The sequence below is a fragment of the Bos javanicus genome, chromosome 5 (genome assembly GCF_032452875.1).
Source record: "Bos javanicus breed banteng chromosome 5, ARS-OSU_banteng_1.0, whole genome shotgun sequence".
NCBI classification, from domain to species: Eukaryota; Metazoa; Chordata; class Mammalia; order Artiodactyla; family Bovidae; genus Bos; species Bos javanicus.
This window is the reverse complement of record NC_083872.1, coordinates 94,736,914-94,759,350: the sequence shown is the minus strand read 5'-3', so window position 1 is coordinate 94,759,350 and position 22,437 is coordinate 94,736,914. Positions and strand designations below refer to the sequence as shown.

Genomic DNA, 22,437 nt, shown 5'->3' with positions numbered 1-22,437 from the left:
TTGGGAGAATGGCATTGAAACATGTAAAATATCATGTAAGAAGCGAGTTGCCAGTCCAGGTTCGATGCACGATGCTGGATGCTTGGGGCTGGTGCACTGGGACGACCCGGAGGGATGGTATGGGGAGGGAGGAGGGGGAGGGTTCAGGATGGGGAACACGTGTGTACCTGTGGCGGATTCATTTTGATGCTTGGCAAAGCTAATACAATTATGTAAAGTTTAAAAATAAAATAAAATTAGAAAAAAAATGTAAAAAAAAAAAAAATGGACAAATGTATGAAACATTGGTTTCCAAGACACTATGTTTCATGAGGAGAGGTATTGCTCCATCCCAGATTCCTGCCCATGGAAGGCAATTCCAGTACTGGCAGGCGCAGCAAGGAGCTGATTGTCTGTTATCTGTCTAGCAGATGTGTGTGCTATACCCATTCCCTCACCAGGATAGTGTCATTGGGGTCTTGGGGCTACCTAGCCTCAATGCCATACCCAGAAGCAAAGAGACTAAAGAGACAGTGCAATTATGGCTGATCACTAGAATTCACATCACCTTCCTCCATGGTAGTGGGGAGATGACCTTCTACCCTACCTTATGTCAATAAAATAAAACAACACAGCACAAGCAAAAAAAAAAAAAAGAAAAGTGGTATATTTGAGTACATGAGTTGAGCACTGTGTAAAAATACAGCAAAGTTTACAGTCAGTTATACAGAAATGAAGCATACAGATAACAGATTACTGATGCTCACTTTACCAGTACCTCCATAAAAACAAAAAAGAAAAGCAAGAGAAAAACAAATACACCTTTGCACATGTTAACATCACAACAGTATTCAAACTTCAAGTAAAATGAAACGTGAGAGACTGCCTGTCATATTTATCTTTTACTCCATCACCGCCCAACAATATAATAAATGTAGGTCATGACAATAAAGTATTACTAACTGGTAATTCTGTGAAACATATTTTTCTGGTGACAGGAGGACTTTAAACAGCTGATTAGTTATGCCAAGTTGTCATATTCCAAACTTAGCTCATTTAAAGGAAAGTCACTTTTCGAGGAAGTTCAGCTGTTCAGAACACAGCAAAGAACCCACACTTAAATAAAATAAGCCCTCTGAGTGGGAGACAGAGATGTCACAATATCTAATGTTAATATTTGCACATTTTAATGCCTCTATTCCCTACTTACAACCTATGTGTAATACTCACAAGATTTCCTATTAGTTTCTTAGCCTACATATATCAAAAGCAAAGCTAGAAGCAGGCACGTTACCAACAAAGGACAGTTCACCTGACTTTATTAAAAATGCTTGGGACCTAGCCACACAGGAATATACAACAGCTTCAAATACTCCTAAGGGAAAAGATCCCGTATAATTTGGTGTAAAGTTAAGGAATGGGCTTCCCTGGTGGTTCAGTGGTAAAGAATCCACCTGCCAATGCAGGAGACATGAGTTTCATCCCTGGGTCAGGAAGATACCCTGGAGGAGGAAATGGCAACCCACTCCAGTATTCTTGCCTGGAGAATCCCATGGACAGAGAAGCCTGGCAGGCTACAGTCCATGGGGTCGCAAAGAGTTTGACAGGACTTAGCAGCTACACAACAATAACAGCAACAAAGGTAAGGAATGCAGTCTCTGAGCATCTCACAGTACACACGCTGGAGTATGCGCCACTGACCCTCTGAGTCATGGACAAAGGGTTACAGGAGCCACGCCCCAACAGAAGGGAATGTCTAAGGCTTTTTACAAGCGTTTCCCTTAAAAAAAGACTTTGACAAGCAGGCTAGCTGGAAAAAAAATACATAAAATTTTCAATTCCCTGATAATGGCAGCCAAATGAAATGTTACGACCATGAGATAAGAAAAGAAAGAAACTGTAGAAGAGAGAAATTAATATGTATTTCCTACTTATGTTGTCAGGAACTTTATTGATGCAGAGCCTCTCACATGCTGGCTTTAAAATTTCTTGTATAATAATGAATAAATGACAGTTTAGGGTGATTAAAACTGCCGCACAACTTAACCATTTTCCTCGAATAAATTAAAGAATATAGCTAGAAGAAGCAAATTTATTATCATAATTGTGCAGTTCACATTCATAGGACTTATGAAAAAATATTTCTAGTGATAGCTGGGATGCAAACTTTAAAATATATGATGAAGATTACCTCTTATTCCTGGCAAAGTATCACTGAGATGAGATGTATGACATCATTTGGAGTTAACAGTAAAATATTAAATTTGATGCATCTGAGAACCCATGACTAAAAGTTACCGTCCTATACCCTTCCTCACTACTATGATGGGTTCACTACTTCTATTTTTTCATATACACAATATTATATGTATATGAAGCAATATTATCATCATTTCTATTTTGCAGTTGAGGGAACTGGGACCAACAGATTAAATCATTTGCTCAAAACGGCGGCCCTTTTGGTACAAGTGCTATGATTCAGCCATGGATCACGTGGCCCCCCAAACCCATGCACTGCCTCTCTGAGAGAGATACTGAAGCAGTCATAACGGTGCATTATGGTGTCAGACTGAAAAGTGTTCTCATAAAAAAGACCAAGCTGCATGAAACTCCTGACACAGGCTGTAGCCTGTGCTCGGTACATAAAAAACAGTGGTCATTACCGTGAAACTCATGTTGCAGCATGCTAAATAATGCCCACACATCCCAGAGGAATCCATGTGCCACCCATGAAGGCGAGTGAATTCTTAAAAGATTTATTCAACTGGTTTAATCATCAGAGAGGATAAATCTTATAGGTATACACTGTGACACAATAAATGACATTATAAATCTCTCCTTTACCAGCATGTTAATTACAAAAGAAAAGTTAAAACTATGCAGTTTGGGAGGCTAAACAGTCCTAAAATTAACTAAATATAGTTAGAGCTTCCACTGGAATTTTATTCCAGTTGAATAAACTAGAGGAGGTTTGTTCAAAACCTGGACATGTTTCTATGCTGCCATTCATCCATGTAACCATTCATCCCATTCACTCACTGCATTTACTGGGAACCTGTCAGAGAGAAGGCATAATGGACATGTGTGTCTTTGTGGACAGTGTGCTGAGAGGGAAAGCTGAGTATTAGCTACAAGGAGGAGTGAAATGTTACCTGCAACTTCAAGAAATTTAAAACCCTCTGACATCTAAGCCTAACACACTGCTGAGTCTTCTTTCTTCCTGATGATTGCCTCTTGCATTTGCCTGTTTCCATCACCCTATTTATGTCTTCTGTTTACCTATATGCTGCTCATTTTTGTCACACTACCCCAAATTAACTGTTACTTTTTTTTCCTTACAGTCAAGATTTTTAAATTTATGTTATTTTGACAAATTACCTCACCTTAGAAAGGAGCACCAGTTTGCTTTATATGTAAAAAGGGGGGAATAAAAATTTACTACTTAAAAGCTAAAGATTCAGTTCCTAGGTAGGAAGACTCAATATTGTGAAAATGACTATACTACCAAACGCAATCTACAGATTCAATATGATCCCTATCAAATTACCAATGGCATTTTTCACAGAACTAGAGCAAAATATTTCACAATTCATATGGAAACACAAAAGGTCCCGAATAGCCAAATCAGTCTTGAGAAAGAAGAACAGAGCTGGAAGAATCAACCCTCCTGACTTCAGATTATACTGCAAAGCTACAGTCATCATGACAGTATGGTACTGGTACAAAAACAGAAACATAGACCAATGGTACAAGATAGAAAGTCCAGAAATAAACCCATGTACCTATGGGTACCTTATTTTTTACAAAACTGGAGCCTATTATACAGAGTGAAGTAAGCCAGAAGGAAAAACATAAATACAGTATACTAACGCATATATATGGAATTTAGAAAGATGGTAACAATAACCCGGTGTACGAGACAGCAAAAGAGACACTGATGTATAGAACAGTCTTATGGACTCTGTGGGAGAGGGAGAGGGTGGGAAGATTTGGGAGAATGGCAATGAAACATGTAAAATATCATGTAGGAAACGAGTTGCCAGTCCAGGTTCGATGCACAATGCTGGATGCTTGGGGCTGGTGCACTGGGACGGCCCAGAGGGATGGTATGGGGAGGGAGGAGGGAGGAGGGTTCGGGATGGGGAACACATGTATACCTGTGGTGGATTCATTTTGATGTTTGGCAAAACTAATACAATTATGTAAAGTTTAAAAATAAAATAAAATTAGAAAAAAAAAAAAAAGAATATACAATGGGGCAAAGACAGCCTCTTCAATAAATGGTGCTGGGAAAAACTGGACAGCAACATGTAAAAGAATGAAATTAGAACACCTCCTAACATCAAACACAAAGATAAACTCAAACTGGATTAAAAACCTAAATGTAAGACCAGAAACTATAAAACTCTTAGAGGAAAACATAGGCAGAATACTCGATGACATAAATCAAAGCAAGATCCTCTATGACCCACCTCCTAGAGTAATGGAAATAAAAACAAAAGTAGACAAGTGGGACCTGATTAAACTTAAAAGCTTTTGCACAGCAAAGGAAACTATAAGCAAGACAATCCTCCGAATGGGAGAAATGAACAGAAAATGAAACAACTAATAAAGGATTAATTCCAAAATATAGAAGCAGCTCATACAAGTCAATGACAGAAAAACAGCCCAATCAAAAAGTGGGAAGAAGATCTAAACAAATATTTCTCCAAAGAAGGCATACAGATGGCTAAAAAACACATGAAAAGATGTTCAATATCGCTCCTTATTAGAGAAATACAAATCAAAACTACAATGAGATACCACCTCACACTGGTCAGAATGGCTATCACATCAGTGAGCCCAGATAAGATAAACCAAGCTCAGCCCAGGTCACCAGAGTTGTGACTCCTAGACTCGTGAGAAATAATAAATGGTTCTTGTATTATGCCAAAAAAAAAAAATCTACAAACAATAAATGCTGGAGAGGGTGTAGAGAAAAAGGAATACTCTTGCACTGTTGGTAGGAATGTAAATTGATACAGCCAGTATGGAAGATGTATGGAGATTCCTTAAAAAACTAGGGATAAAATCACCATATGACCCAGCAATCCCACTCCTAGGCATATACCCTGAGGAAACCAAAATTCAGAGAAACCCATGTATCCCATTGTTCACTGCAGCACTATCTACAATAGCTAGAACATGGAAGCAACCTAGATGTCCATTGACAGATAAATGGATAAAGAAGTTGTGGTACATATACACAATGGAATATTACTCAGCCATAAAAAGGAATGCATTTGAGACAGTTCTGATGAGGTGGATGAACCTAGAACTTACTATACAGAGTGAAGCGAGTCAGAAAGATAAATATCATATTCTAACACATATATACAGAATCCAGAAGAAAGATTCAGTTCAATTGCTCAGTCATGTCCAACTCTTTGTGACCCCATAAACTGCAGCATGCCAGGCCTCCCTGTCCATCACCAACTCCCAGAGTCCACTCAAATCCATGTCCATTGAGTCGGTGATGCCAACCAACCATCTCTTCCTCTGTCGTCCCCTTCTCCTCCTGCCCCCAATCTTTCCCAAAGGTCTTTTCAAATCAGAAAAGAATGGTACTGAAGAAGAAGAATGGTACTGAAGAACTTATTTACAGGGCAGCAATGGAGAAAATGAAATAGAGAATAGACATATGAACATGGGGAGAGGGGAGGAGAGGGTAAGAAAGAGTATGTATGGAAAGAGTAACAATGGAAAACTTATATTACCATATGTAAAATAGATAGCTAACGGGAATTTGCTGTATGGCTCAGGAAACTCAAACAGGGGTGTGTATCAACCTAAAGGGGTGGGATGGGGAGGGAGATGGGAGGGAAGATCAAAAGGGACATATGTACACCTATGGCTGATTCATGTTGAGGTTTGACAGAAAACAATAAAATTCTGTAAACCAATTATCCTTGAATGAAAAAAAACAAATTAAAAAAAAGCTAAAGATTCAATCCTTGGAGCAATGATTTCATGAAACTGCTCGCAATACAAAAATATTAACATTTGAAAGTGAGTCTTAATTTTTATTCCTTATTCCTGTCTTCAGTTAAGTTCAGTTGCTCAGTCGTGTCTGACTCATTGCAACCCCATGAACCACTCCCTGTCCATCACCAACTCCTGGAGTTTACCCAAACCCATGTCCATTGAGTCGGTGATGCCATCCAACCATCTCATCCTCTGTCGTCCCCTTTTCCTCCTTCCCTCAATCTTTCCCAACATCAGGGTGTCTTCATATGAGTCAGCTCTTCGCATCAGGTGGCCAAAGTATTGGCATTTCAGCTTCAACATCAATCCTGTGTAAAACCCAGGACTGATCTCCTTTAGGATGGACTGGTTGGATCTCCTTGCAGTCCAACGGACTCTCAAGAGTCTTCTCCAACACCACAGTTCAAAAGCATCAAGTTTTCAGCACTCAGCTTTCTTTATAGTCCAACTCACATCCATACATGACTACTGGAAAAACAATAGCTTCGACTAGACGGACCTCTGTTGACAAAGTAATGTCTCTGCTTTTTAATATGCTGTCTATGTTGGTCATAACTTTCCTTCCAAGGAGTAAGCGTCTTTTAATCTCATGGCTGCAGTCACCATGTGCAGTGATTTTCCTGTCTTAGCTCTCTGAAAATAGACCTTTGAATCTATAGTATTTGTGAAAAGCTTAATACTCTTTCTCCTTAACAAAAATCTTTGGGTTATTATTTATATATCTGACTTATCTACATTATTTAGGTCTCTGATTCATCTATTCCTATCCATATACATTGAATCCATCCTCACCTGCTACCAGAGTGATTCAAGATAAATAGGACCTATTATTCTCCCCCCCACCCCCACCTCCATTAAAGCACTTCATTGACCAGTCATTCCTTTTAAACAATGTCCAGATGCCAGTGCATTGTTTTTTTCTAATGTGGTCTATGTTTGTTTTCTGATCTTCTTTCCTGATGTACCACCTTGAACCCTCCAGTTAGTATTCAACTGTTTACTACTCATTGATGCACTATATTTATTCTACAGGTGTTAACTGAGCATAAGTTATACATTAGCCACTGAGCTAAATTTAGGGAATCCTTAAGCAAAGAAGGCAAAGGTGGCCCACATTCATGGAGCTTAGGGTCTATTTTTAAAAGGGTTAATACAACTGTTTAAGGCACCCTCTAGCCCCACAAATGCCTGGAGAATTTCAGAGTTTAACCTCTCCATGAAATTCCTCCTGCTCACCCCACTCACATAGAAGAGCTGACCCCACTGCACCACCATCTGTACCTCGTTGCCATCCGAGCTTATTCAGCACTTTATAACGTCACATGCACAGGTCTACCTCACCAAAACAGTGCCCAACCAATGACCATCTCTTATTCATCTTTGAAATGAATCAAATGACATGTAAAGACTGTGAAGATCACAGCCAGGCACACAGAAACAAGTAAGTATCTGTCTTAAAATGAAAGACTGAAGGAATTATTTTTGCAAAAAAGAAAAAAGTTTTTCCCTTTTCAGTTTCTTTAAGTCATGCTCTAGAGTGCAAGTTTCATAAAGTCAAGGGACCTTATCATTGGCCCTGTTTGGGGCACATATATTACTGGCCCTGTTCTGGGCACATATTAATCACAAAATAAATATTTGTTGAATATATTCTCTAGATCTACAACTCATGACTAGGGCATGGTAAGAATGTCACAATATTGTACTCAAGAGAACCGAAACCAAAGCTAATCAGATTGACAAGGTCATAGGAAAATGTATATGATATAAAATCCATTTTATGGATGTGTCATTTGAGTTCTAAAGTCTAGTCACTGGATATACAGGAAGAGAAAGAATCACAAAATCTTGGAATGAGTCATTTTTACCACAGCCAAAATTCTGTAGCTCTGAATGATGTAAAAAGAAAAGAATTTCAACTTGAGAAAATGCTATTGGTTCCTACAGTTGATAACAACGATAGCAAATATATACAGCGTTTTCTGCTTGCCAGGCACTGTACTAAGCATTTCACATGTAGTAGCTCACTAAATTCTTATATCAAGCCTATGAGATATTTCCATTATACAGATAAGCAAAATGAGGGACACACAGGTAAAGTAATTTGTTCAGGATCACTCATCTAATAAATGGTAGAACTGGATTTCAACCAGGATGGCTGGCTCCAGAGTCTTTGCTCTTCACCCCAGTACTAATCTCATTCTCTATGGGTAAACAGTAACAAAAGGCCACACAGATCCCATAAAAGCAAATGTCTTTCTAAACACATGTGATATGTTTCAGGAGTCCTCAACTTCTTTGTCGTATTGAATTCTATTTTATATTTGAAGTTTAAAAAAAACAGTATTTATAGCTGGGACAACAGAAGGAAGACAATGGAAGTTTGAGAAAGATCACTAAGAAATTACATAAGGGCTATTGGTTAAACTGTAATGCTACCCCAGAAGTTCAAGAGCTGTAAGGAAGAAGTCCCGCTGTCAGCCCATGATCAACAGAATGTCATGAAGATCAACAAACACATCACACATCATTAGATGGGGAAATCTACCTAAGGTACTTAGGTCTCCATAGAAAGCACTGAATACATTTCATCTGTAGTTCTAAATTGTATGACAGCCCGTAGACATTATGGCTTTGGTAGATTCCACAAAAATTATTTTTAGAATAATCCTTATGCATTTATCTCTACTTCATTCCCAATAATATAAACAAGTCATAGGTTCAAACTGTGGCTTTGAACATGTCATTTGCAAAAGTAGTCAGAAATGTATTTATACCCCCATTAAATATACGAACATACCATAGAGAGCCTTTGCACTTGTTCGTGAACTGTGATCTCTGTCCATGGAAAAGGTGGCTGATGATCCGTAGCCACTGTAATAAAAACATAAAAAAAGGTAAGTGTGATGAGTTAAAGTCCAAACGAAGCAATAAAAAGTCCCAACTACAAATGCAAATTCCAGTGTACCACAATCACCATGTGTTTTTAGAAAAGCATGTAGAGTTTATACAGCTGGTTATGTCCAGAAATAGACTATCGGATCCTGACCCAACACAGATTCTCTCGAATGCCAAGTCAGAACCACAGCCAAGGGGCTTGCCCTGGTGGTCCAGTGGTTAAGACTTTGTGTTCAAAATGCACAGGGTACAGGTTTGATCCCTGGTAGAGGAGCTAAGATCCCACATACCTTGTGAACAACAAAAAAAGACCAAAACATAAAAACAGAAGCAGTATTGTAACAAATTCAATACAGACTCAAAAAAAAAAAAACAAACAAACAGCCATGGAGATTCAATAAGGTTGAAGCTAGCTTAGAAAAATTTAAGTTTACCATACTAAATTGAGTTTTGAGTGATCCAATTATAAAAAGTTCTCAGTCATTCAAACTATAGCAAAATAGACACTATTGTTTTCACAAATGCTTAAAGAGAAGTTAACAAAAATAACACTTTATCATTAAATCTGACTAGCTATACCCTACTTCCAATTTACTGTTATGTGAAGTAAACATTATTTAAATTTTTAAAATTTACTCAGTAAACATTTATTAAGCCCTAAAATCTAGAAACTCAATATTCAGAAAACTAAGATCATGGCATCTTGTCCCATCACTTCATGGCAAATAGATGGGGAAACAGTGACAGACTTTATTTTTTCAGGCTCAAAAATCACTGCAGATGGTGACTGCAGCCATGAAATTAAAAGACGCTTGCTCCTTGGAAGGAAAGTTATGACCAACCTAGACAGCATATTAAAAAGCAGAGACATCACTTTAACAACAAAGGTCCATCTAGTCAAAGCTATGGTTTTTCCAGTAGTCATGTATGGATATGAGAGTTGGACTGTAAAGAAAGCTGAGCACTGAAGAACTGATGCTTCTGAACTGTGGTGTTGAAGAAGACTCTTGAGAGTCCCTTGGACTGCAAGGAGATCCAACCAGTCAATCCCAAAGGAAATCCGTCCTGAATATTTATTGGAAGGACTGATGTTAAAGCTGAAATTCCAATACTTTTGCTACCTCATGCGAAGAACTGACTCATCTGAAAAGACCCTGATGTTGGGAAAGATGGAGGGCAAGAGGAGAAGGGGATGACAGAGGATGAGATGGTTGGATGGTATCACCAGCTCAATGGACATGAGTTTGAGTAAACTCTGGGAGTTGGTGATGGACAGGAGGTCTGGAATGTTGCAGTCCATGGGTTGCAAAGAGTCAGACACAACTGAGCAACTGAACTGAACTGAAAATCTAGAAAAATGAGGAGTAAGGTGGGTAGCTTCCCTGGTGGCTCAGTGGTAAAGAATCTGCCTGCCAATGCAGAAGACAAAGGTTCGATCCCTGTGTTGGGAAGATCCTTAGGAGAAGGAAATGGTAACCCACTCTAACATTCTTGCCTGGAGAATCCCATGGACAGAAGATCCTGGTGGGCTGCAGTCCATGGGGTCACAAAAGAGTCAGACAGGACTTAGCAACTAAACAACAAACGTGGGGGTAGGGAGTGTATTGTTAATACAACAAGTAAAATGGTTACTATAGAATGTGATATCTGGGTAAAACTAATAGATAAAACATCAAAAAAATACTAAGTTTCTGTAAGTATGCTCAAGAAGACTTGACTAGCATTTAAGCAGAATCTAAAAGAATGGAAGGCAGCTCCAGAAGCAGGTGAGAATTAAGTGAGGAAAAAGCATGTAGATCTTGCTCAAGAACAGCATGGCTGCTGAAGGAATAAGCATCTAATGGGATGTACAGAGATGAATGGCTCAAGAAGCAAGGAAGGCAAATAGAGAGCTTAAGAATTAAATTTCTATTCTCTTTATAGAGGGCGGAAACATGATCCAAACTACTTTTTAAGAAAGATAATCCAGGAATTAATGGCAAGGTAACCAGATGGAAAGACTGAAGGCAAAAGGAGGAGTGTGGCAGAGGATGAGATGGTTGGATAGCATCACTGATACAACGGATATGGATTTGAGCAAACTCTGGGAGATTGTGAAGGACAGGGAGGCCTGGTGTGCTGCAGCCCATGGGGTCATCAAGAGTCAGACATGACTTAGCAACTGAACAAAACCAGATGGAAAGGGGCTGTAAAAATTCAAGCAGGAGATAAAGCCCACAAATAAAGTTAGAAGAGAAGGAACAGTTTGGGATAGAAATAAGAATTCCTTAATAGAAGAAATTATAGTAAATTCATGATTAAATGGATATTTATTATAAGAAAAAGGAAAAAATAAAGCTGTAGTAAAACTTTCTGACTTGAATAAACTGATGGACAAGATAAAGATGACACCTGACATACTCCCCTGGTGTCTCTTACTGACCAGCACTAAAGGTATTGGCAATCATCTTTGTAAAAAGATAAGGTGAAACAATGTGAACAGGCTAGCCCTGAAAAATGTGAATAACCGAGCTATGAAAGACAGTGAACTCTAAATCAGAATGACCAATATAAAATAACAACAATATTAACCACAGTATAAAAGGCAATGGCCACTTAAGTCAGTGTACTGATTTCAAATTATATCTAAAGCCACAGGAACTGGCCTTTTTTTTATTTTACACAATGGAAAATATCTTGAGAGACTGGACTAGATGACATTTAACTTTCCTCAAGTGCAAATATTTTACAAATAACAAAAATTGAATGCTCCAGAGAAAGTAAAAGCTATGAAATAAAGTACATATTCAACTATGAAACCATTAATACATAAATTACCAGAACAAAACGTCTTCAATTAGATCACTGTCATTGGGGTTGATTGCTTAACCATCTTTTTTCTTTTGAGACACAGTAAACTTTTAACATTAACATATCTTAGTGTTACAAAGAAATTATTTATTGAGGAATGAACTACATAAATAAGTGAAACAGATCTTTTTGCTTAAAATATAAAACAATTAAAACCACCAAAACAAATTAAAATAAGCAAGAAATTAAATATAAAATTTCCAACTTACTTCATTTGAGATGGATTCATTCCAAAACCACTGGGATGACTGGAAATATGACCATTCATCGTGATTTTAATGCTTGTGTTCTGAAAAGAGAAAGGTTCATGGACTGAAGGCAGTAAAAAGGTTGAGACATCTCAGCTTTAAAGTTATTCATTCAACAAAATACGTGTCACTTCCAGGATGACGCTAGAAATATAAATATCTCCACCCTTTGAAAGCTCAGGCTCCAGAATTACATATGGACATACAAACAAAGATTAAATTGCCATTTAAAAATTGTTTTCCTAATATTTATTTACTTATTTAGCTGCCCCGGGTCTTAGTTGCACCATGTGGGATCTTTGGTTGCAGCACATGGGATCTAGCTCCCTGATCAGGGATCAAACCCCAGGTGAGTAAAAGAAAAATTGTAAATATAGTTCTGAACCCTCAAACTAGATAAACATAATTCTATATTTTACTCAATTTTATGAAATGTTATTTTAGTATTTCATTATGAAAGTAATATAAACTCATTAAATTTAAAAAAAACTTGAAAAATACAGAAAAGCACAAAATACAAAATAGACTGAGGGGAAAAGTATCACCCAACCCCATCATTTAAAGATAACCATTTAACAGTCCTGTCAGTTTCTTCCAGTCTTTTTTTTTTTTCTGTATCTAGCTTTTCTTTCTTCCTTCCTTCTTTCCTTCCTTCCATATTCTTTATTCCTTCTTTCAAAGCATATCTGACCACATCCTATCCATACACTTGGATACACCTTTTTTTCAAGAAGGTATTCATTTATACATTCCTTTTACTCTTTATAAGAAAAGCAACTTTTAAAATTAATACCAGATACTTCTCTTCAGAAACCATTTTTAATCTGTTTCATAAACTGAATAAATATCCTTCAAATAAGATGAGTGCAAATAAGTAAAACTTCCTTATTGCCATATCCAATGGCCTTTTCTTTTTCTCCTAGACAGCATTCCTACACCTGAGTTATTTCTATTCACCCCTAAATACTTGGCCCTTCCTGGTTTCTGTGGCACTAAACTATTTTGGCTCTCGTCTTACATGTCTGACTTCTGTATGCATTACATTACTATGTTGCTTCAATAACTGAGAGGAAGGTGGGACGGATCCCAGCTTTATTATGAGACAAAGGCAAAGAGAATAGAAACATTAACAACTACTGTGTGAGTTACATGTCAGGTACTATGATGAATACTGGGACTCCTAAGGAGATCAAAAGATCAAAAGAGACTATTGGGCCAATAGTCTATACGAAAAACATACACGTAGTAAGTAAATTTAATATTTTAAATTGTTGTAACTATTACAAAGGGAAAATTCAGGGCCAATTGGGGGGGTATATGATTTATGGGAACTTAAACAGGGAGGGCACAGAAAGTCTATAATAATATTCAAGGCCTAGTAACTTCAAATTAACTCTTTCCCATTCTTCAGATCTCAGTTCAATCACCATGTCCTTGGGGAAGCATTTACTGACTTCTGTGAATAGATAAAAGCCCACTATCAGATACAATCAGCACTATACACAATTTTTCCAAGTATTTACCACAGTTGTAACTTCTCATTTGTTTAAATTAATTCCTGATTCTTCATTAGACTTTAAGCTCCATGAGGGCAGAGACTTATCCGATGACTGCTGTTTCTTAAGCATTAAGAATGGTACCAGGAACAGGCTGGGTGTTCATTAGATATTAATTCAAAGAAAGAAGGATGGACAGGAAGTCTACATCCTACTCTTCAAAGAGTCTACTGTATTCTTATGGAGACAAAACCAATCCATATGAAACACACAGTAGATAGGTCCCAAGGTATAAGGCTCTATTTTAAATCTATTCGAGGTTCTGAGAGAAAAGCAAGGCAAACGCCGTAATTTTTGGAAGGGTTGGAATTTGACCTAATTCTTAAAGAATGGGTAAGATTTATAAAGGTCCTCAAAACACTCAAGTTTAATTCAACATTTTCTGAGAGTCTTGTCCATATTTATTTACAGCTTAGAAGCAAATTTCTAAATTAAGGAACAAAGAAATATTGACCTTTAACCTAGGTAAATAGTGCACCCATAAAATTACATTTATACTATATTACTGTCTCTGTTTTTATTACTGTTGTTGATTTTCCTTTGATTTATACTTATACACAATCAGTGCACAGAGGTAAACCAGTTCTCTAGAGAAAAACAGAACCCTGATTTGTAATACTTCCTGATTTGCATTGTATAAATATTCCCACTATGGCTCATTCCAAGCTAGCAATGGTTTAACAGCACCTTACGCAATCCTGAATATTTCACAGTTGGTTCTCATAAGCCTATAGGATCAAGAGAGAGCATACCACTGTTACATTCTAGAATTTGGGCCAGGACAGAGGCCTGAGATAACATTATGGTGTCTCTGTGCAGTGTGTGGGTGTGTGTTCAGTCACTCAGTAGTGTCCAATTCTTAGTGACCCTATGGACTGTAGCCCACCAGGCTCCTCTGTCCATGGGATTTCCCAGGCAATAAAAATGGAGCAGATTGCCATTTCCTCCTCCAGAGGATCTTCTGGACCCAGGGATCAAACCTGCGTCTCCTGCATCTCCTTCACTGTAGGTGGATTCTTTACTGCTGAGCCACCAGGGAGCTAAAGGTTAGGACAGAGGCTTTCACAAAAGCCTAGAACTTTAACACTATTTCTGGCACTAACTAGCCTAAGCGAGTCAATTAAGCCTCTTTCTCTATTTTTTCATCAGTAAAATAGAGGCAATTTGGTCTCTCTAGCTCACAGGGCTCAGAGAAGGCCATGGCACCCCACTCCAGTACTCTTGCCTGGAAAATCCCATGCCATAGTCCATGGCCATAGTCCATGGGGTCGCTAAGAGTCGGACACGACTAAGCTACTTCACTTTCACTTTTCACTTTCATGCATTGGAGAAGGAAATGGCAACCCACTCCAGTGTTCTTGCCTGGAGAATCCCAGGGACAAGGAAGCCTGGTGGGCTGCCGTCTATGGGGTCGCACAGAGTCGGACACGACTGAAGCGACTTAGCAGCAGCAGCAGCTCACAGGGCTAACAAAAGATCAAATGAGATAGATGTACAAGTTTCTCCTAAAGGTAAAAAAAAAAAAAATACTCTTTAAAACAAGCTGGTTCATTTAATACATAAATTAAACCCCCAGGGTTTATAGTGATTTTGGTCTAGTTTGCATTTTAAAACCACAGCAGGTGGTTTTAGTGAAAAGCGATAGCCACAGCTCATCTTTTTCATGTTTAATTCTTCATGACAGTCAAATAAATGCGTGGTTTGTGTTTTGTTTTAAAATAGTGATTTGTCAGAATGAGACACTTGAAAAAGGAATAGAAAATGTTGATTTGCTAAACTGAATTTTAAATATAGAAACTTTCCTCTTTAGCAACCATAGTGTCATTTGTCACAGATGCTCATGTAGCATTGTGGAGGCTTTCAGATATTTAAACAAAGAAATACAGGGCACTCTTTGCAAAGGAAACAATTACAAATGTTTGCTTTCCCTTAGGCTTTTGAAAGATATACCCTATTTATACTTATATGGACCATATATATGCTGAGTCCTCAGTTGCTTCAGTTATGTCCGACTCTTTGCGACCCCACAGACTATAGCCCACCAGGCTCCTCTGCCCATGGAATTCTCCAGACAAGAATACTGGAATGGGAAGCCATGTCCTCCTCCAGGGAATATTCCTGACCCAGGGACTGAACCTGCATTTCCTGCATTGAAGGCAGATTACCGCTGAGCCACTGGGGAAACCATATATATGGTTTATATACATACATGCATATATATATATATATATATATATATATATACACACACACACATACACACACACACATATATATACACATACATGCATACAAATATATATACACACACACATATATATATGTACACATACATGCATACAAATATATATATATATACACACACATATATAAACCATATGTAGATATTTATCTGTACATAAGTCAAGTTGGCTTTATGAAGCACTGCTGTTAATAAAGCTAGTGGATGTGATGAGACTCCAGCAGAACTATTCAAATCCCTAAAGGATGATGCCATCAAGGTTTTGCATTCATTATGTCAGAAAATCTGGAAGATCCAGCAGTGGCCACAGGACTGGAAAAGGTCTATCCTCATCCTAATTCCCAAAAAGAGTAGTACCAAAAAATATGCTAACCATTGGACAAATGCACTCATCTCCCATGTTAGTAAAATCATGCTTAAAATCTTGCATGCTAGGCTTCAGGCTTCAGTATTATGCGAACCAGGAACTTCCAAATGTCCAAGCTGGGTTTAGAAAAGGTAGAGGAACTAGAGATCAAATTGCCAACATTCACTGGATTATAGAGAAAGCAAAGGAATTTCAGAAAAACATCAATCTCTGTTTCATCAGCTACACTCAAGCCTTTGACTATGTGGATCATGACAAACTGTGGAAAGCTCTTAAGAGAGATTGGAATACCAGACTATCTTACTGTCTCCTGAGAAACTTGTACGCAGATCAGAAAGCAAAAGTTAGAACCCTGTATGGAACAACAGACTGGTTTAAGATTGAGCAAGCAGTATGACGGGGCTGTCTGCTGTCACCCTGTTTGTTTAATCTATACGCTGAGCACATCATGAGAAATGCCAGGCTGGTCTTCTATGAAGACCTATAAGACCTTCTAGAACTAACACCCAAAAAAGACATCCTTTTCATTATAGACGACTGGAATGCAAAAGTAGGAAGTCAAGAAATACCTGGAGTAATGGACAAACTTGGCCTTGGAGTACAAAATGAAGCAGAGAAAAGGCTAACAGAATTTTGCCAAGAGAACGCACTGGTTATAGTAAACACCCTCTTCCAACAACACACTAGAAGACTCTACACATGGACATCAGAAGATGGTCAATACTGAAATCAGACTGATTATATTCTTTGCAGCCAAAGATGGAGTAGCTCTATACAATCAGCAAAAAAAAAAAAGACCAGGTGTTGACTGTAGCTCAGATCATGAACTCCTTATTACCAGATTCACACTGAAATTGAAGAAAGTAGGGAAAACCACTAGATCATTCAGATATGACCTAAATCAAACACCTTAGGATTATACAGCGGAAATGACAAATACATTCAAGGGATTAGATCTGATAGACAGACTGCCTGAAAAACTATGGACGGAGGATCACGATATTGTACAGGAGGCAGTGATCAAGACCATCCCCAAGAAAATGAAATGCAAAAAGGAAAAATGGTTGTCTGAGGCCTTACAAATAGCTGAGAAAAGAAGAAAAGCTAAAGGCAAAGGAGAAAAGGAAAGATATACGCATTTGAATGTAGAATTCCAAAGAATAGCAAGGAGAGATAAGAACGCTTTCCTCAATGATCAATGCCAAGAAATAGAGGAAAACAATAGAATGGGAAAGACTAGAGATCTCTTCAAGAAAATCAGAGATACCAAAGGAACATTTCATGTAAAGATGGGCACAATAAAGGACAGAAATGGCGTGGACCTAACAGAAGCAGAAGATATTAAGAAGAGGTGACAAGAATACACAGAACTATACCAGAAAGATTTTCATGACCCAGATAACCACAATGGTGTGATCACTCACCTAGAGCCAGACATCCCAGAATGTAAACTCAAGTAGGCCTTAGGAAACATTACTATGAACAAATCTAGAGGAGGTGATGGAATTCCACTAGAGCTATTTCAAATCCTAAAAGATGATGCTGTGAAAGTGTTGCACTCAATATGCCAGCAAATTTGGAAAACTCAGCAGTGGCCACAGGACTGGAAAAGGTCAGTTTTCTTTCCAATCCCCAAAGAAAGGTAATGCCAAAGAATGTTCAAACTACCATACAACTGCACTCATCTCTCATGCTAGCAAAGTAATGCTCAAAATTCTCCAAGCCAAGTTTCAACAGTATGTGAAATGTGAACTTCCAGATGTTCAAGCTGGATTTAGAAAAGGTAGAAGAACCAGAAATCAAATTGCCAACATCCACTGGATCACAGAAAAAACAAAGTTCCAGAAAAACATCTACTTCTGCTTTATTGACTATGCCAAAGCCTTTGACTGTGTGGATCACAACAAACTGGAAAATTCTTCAAGAGATGGGAATACCAGACCACCTGACCTGCCTCCTCAGAAATCTGTATTCAGGTTAAGAAGCAACAGTCAGAATTGGACATGGAACAACAGACTGGTTCCAAATTGGGAAAGGAATACGTCAAGGCTTTATATTGTCACCCTGCTTATTTAACTTCCATTCAGAATACACCATGCGAAATGCTGGGCTAGATGAAGCACAAGGTGGAATCAAGACTGTCGGGAGAAATATCAATAACCTCAGATATGCAGATGATACCACCCTTATGGAAGAAAGCAAAGAAGAACTAAAAAGCTTCTTGATGAAAGTGAAAGAGGAGAGTGAAAAAGTTGGTTCAAAACTCAACATTCAGAAAACTAAGATCAAGGCATCCTGTTCCATCACGTCATGGCAAATAGATGGGGAAACAATGGAAACAGTGACAGACTTTAATTTTGGGGGGCTCCAGAATCACTGCAGACGTTGACTGCAGCCATGAAATTAAAAGATGCTTGCTCCTTGGAAGAAAAGCTATGGCCAACCTAGACAGTATATTAAAAAGCAGAGACATTACTTTGCCAACAAAGATCCATCTAGTCAAAGCTATGGTTTTTCCAGTAGTCATGTATGGATGTGAGAGTTGGACTACAAAGAAAGCTGAGCACTGAAGAATTGATACTTTTGAACTGTGGTGTTGGAGAAGATTCTTGAGAGTCCCTTGGACAGCAAGGAGATCCAACCAGTCAATTCTTAAGGAAATCAGTCCTGAGTATTCATGGGAAGGACTGATGTTGAAGCTGAAACTCCAATACTTTGGCTACCTGATGGGATGAACTGACTCATCTGAAAAGACTCTGATGCTGGGAAAGATTGAAGGCAGGAGGAGAAGGGGATGACAGAGGATGAGATGGCTGGACGGCATCACCGACTCGATGGACATGAGTTTGGGTGAACTCCAGGAGTTGGTGATGGACAGGGAGGCCTGGCATGCTGCACAAAGAGTCGCAAAGAGTTGGACATGACTGAGCGACTGAAGTTAACTGAACTGAAAGCAACTATAGTCCCATAAAATTTTTGAAAAAATATAATAAAAGAGTTCCCAAATCCATGGATCTGGGACTCAGATCTCTGAAGAGAGCAGGTCAGGCAGTTGGAACTGGAATTCCTGAACAGGAACATGGAAGTTGCTACTGGGAATATGGGGAAGAGAGAGTGGTTGGATCAGATCTTGAACAATTTCTGAGCAAGGTTTCCATAAAATTTCACAAGTGGTATGAGGAATTTAAAGTAAAATCTGTATATATTTATTTATGTATGAGTTTTCCTTTTTACATGTACCCTCCCTATACAGGCTTGATAAAACCTTTCATCAGAATGTGTACCTTCCACATTATATTATCTCTATGACTAATAGTGGACTTACAGTCTTATATACTGGTTGCTACAATAAACTGACTTTCTGTTTTGTTTTGTTTGTGTTTCCATCACTCTGCTGCTAAGTTGCTTCAGTCCTGTCCGACTCTGTGTGACCCCATAGATGGCAGCCCACTAGGCTCCCCCGTCCCTGGGATTCTCCAGGCAAAAACACTGGAGTGGGTTGCCATTTCCTTCTCCAATGCATGAAAGTGAAAAGTGAAAGTGAAGTCACTCAGTCGTGTCCGACTCCCAGCGATCCCATGGACTGCAGCCTACTAGGCTCCTCCGTCCATGGGATTTTCCAGGCAAGAGTACTGGAGTGGGGTGCCATTCCATCACTCTAGGAGACAGATTTAAAAAGATATTGCTGATATTTATGTCAAAGAGTGTTCTACTTATGTTTTCCTCCAGGAGTTTTATAGTGCCTCATTTTACATTTAGGTTGTTAACCACTTTTGAGTTTACTGTTGTGTATGGTGTCAGAGAATGTTTCAATTTCATTCTTTTACATGTAGCTGTCCAGTTTTCCCAGCACCACTTATTGAAGAGACTGTCTTTTCTCCATTGTATATTCTTGCCTCCTTTGTTGTACTGAATTCATATTAGATGCATGGGTTTATTTCTGGGTTTTCTAACCTATCGTTCTATTGATTCATATGTCTGTTTTTGTGCCAGTACCATATGGTTTGGATGACTGTAACTTTGTACTATAGTCTGAAGCAAGTTACCCTGATTCTTCCAATTCATCTTTCTCAAGATTGCTTTGGCTATTTGAGGTCTTCTGTATTTCCACACATATTAAAAAATTTTTTGTTCTAGTTCTGTGAAAAAGGCCACAACAAATTGACTTTTAAAGGGGCATATACTTTATCAGTGGAAATTTTTGACTCAAAAGTACCCTGTGATGTAATTAATCAGCTAAAGTAGATTCTAGTGCCTCCTCACCACCTGCCACCCTTTTAAAGAGACTTATTTAGTCCACTGAATACACTTGAAGTCTTATTAAGACTGCAGCCTTTTATTAAAACTACAGTATTTTGAAATAAAATTTTAAATTTCTGAATCATATTAGGTTTACAGAAAAATTATGAAGATAGCACAGAAAATTCTTGAATTCCCCATTCCCTTGTTAATATCTTATATTAATATGGTATATTTGTCACAATGAATCAGTATCAACATTTTTTATTAGCTAAAGTCAATACTTTATTCAGAGTTCCTTCATCTTTTTACCTTTTTTTTTTTTCTTTTCTGGAATCCTATCCACAATACCACATTACATTTAGTCCCCATGACTCATTAAGCTCCTCTAGAGTGTGAACATTTCTCAAAGTTTCCATGCTTTTGATGACTGAAAGGGCTGGAATAATAGATTATCACAAATCAGGTAACTTAAAACAACATAAATTTATTCTCTCATAGTTCTGGAGGTGAGAAGTCCAAAATCAAGGTGTCAACAGAGCTAAGTTCTCTGTGAAAGTTATAGGGAAGAATTCTTCCTTGCTCCTCTAGCTTCTGATGGTTGCTGCTAACCTTTGGTTTTCCTTGGCTTGTAGATGCATCACTTCAGTCTCTGTCTCTGCCTCTATATGACCTCTGCTTGCTGTGTCTCTGAGTCCAAATTCCCTTCTTTTCATAGGGACACCAGTCAGTGGATTAGTGTTCACCCCAATCCAGTATGATCTCATGGTAACTTGGTTTATCAACAAAGACCCTATCTGAATGAGGGGTTCACAAACAAACTAAATTGGTTCAGCTACTATGGAGAACAGTAAGGAGATTTCTTAAAAAACTAAAAACAGAGCTACCACATGATCCAGTGATCCCAATCCTGGGAATATATCCAGAGAAAACCATAATGTGAAAACATCCATAGACCCCAGTGTTCGCTTCAGCACTATTTACAGTAGCTAAGACATGGAAGCAGCCTAAATGTCCATCAATAGATGAACAGATAAATAAGATGTAGTGTATAAAAAAAATGTATATATATAGTAGAATATTACTCTGCCATAAAAAGAGTTAAATAATGCCATTTGCAGCCACATGGACGGACCTAGAGATTATCACACTAGAAGTAAGCCAGACAAAGACAAAATATCATATGACATTGCTTATATGTGGAATCTAAAAAAAGTGATACAGATGAATTTATAAAACAAAACAGACCCACAAACATAATAAATTTATGTTTACTCAAGGGGAGAGGGGAAAGGGATAAATTAGGAGTTTGGGATTAACATAAACACACTATGCATGCATGCTCAGTCACTTCAGTCTTGTCCAATTCTCTGTGACCCTATAGACTGTAGCCCACCAGGCTCCTCTGTCCATGGGATTCTTCAGGCAAAAATACTGGAATGGGTTGCATGCCCTCCTCCAGATGGTCTTTCCAACCCAGGAATCAAATAGCATAAACACACTACTGCTGCTGCTGCTGCTGCTAAGTCACTTCAGTTGTGTCCGGCTCTGTGCGACCCCAAAGACGGCAGCCCACCAGGCTTCCCCATCCCCAGGACTCTCCAGGCAAGAACACTGGAGTGGGTTGCCATTTCCTTCTCCAATGCATGAAAGTGAAAAGTGAAAGTGAAGTCGCTCAGTCGTGTCCAACTCCTAGCAACCCCATGGACTGCAGCCTACCAGGCTCCTCCGTCCATGGGATTTTCCAGGCAAGAGAACTGGAGTGGGGTGCCATTGCCTTCTCCAATAAACACACTACTGTATATGAAACAGACAACCAACAAAGTCATACTGCAAACACAGGGAACTATACTCAATATTTTATAATAACCTATATGGGAAAAGAATACATATAACTGAATCACTTTGCTGTATATCTGAAACTAATGCAACATTATAAAATCAACCATACTTCAACGTAAAAGAATTATAAATTAAAAATAAACAAACGAGGTCACACTAGTATGTACAGGGCAGTAGGACATGAACATTTCC

General features: G+C 38.4%; 1 protein-coding gene across 4 annotated transcripts in view; it reads right to left on the bottom strand.

Moving 5' to 3' along the window:
- EPS8 (EGFR pathway substrate 8, signaling adaptor) overlaps window positions 1-22,437 on the bottom strand; it is a 197,681-nt gene that overhangs the window by 65,077 nt on the left and 110,167 nt on the right. For all 4 annotated transcript variants that reach the window (XM_061417742.1, XM_061417740.1, XM_061417741.1 and 1 more), the window contains 2 exons: window positions 11,961-12,040; window positions 8,804-8,877 (listed from right to left, as the gene is read on the bottom strand). In XM_061417742.1, coding sequence (XP_061273726.1) covers window positions 8,804-8,877; window positions 11,961-12,019 — 133 coding nt within the window. In that variant the 5' untranslated portion in view covers window positions 12,020-12,040. The remainder of the gene's footprint in view (window positions 1-8,803; window positions 8,878-11,960; window positions 12,041-22,437) is intronic.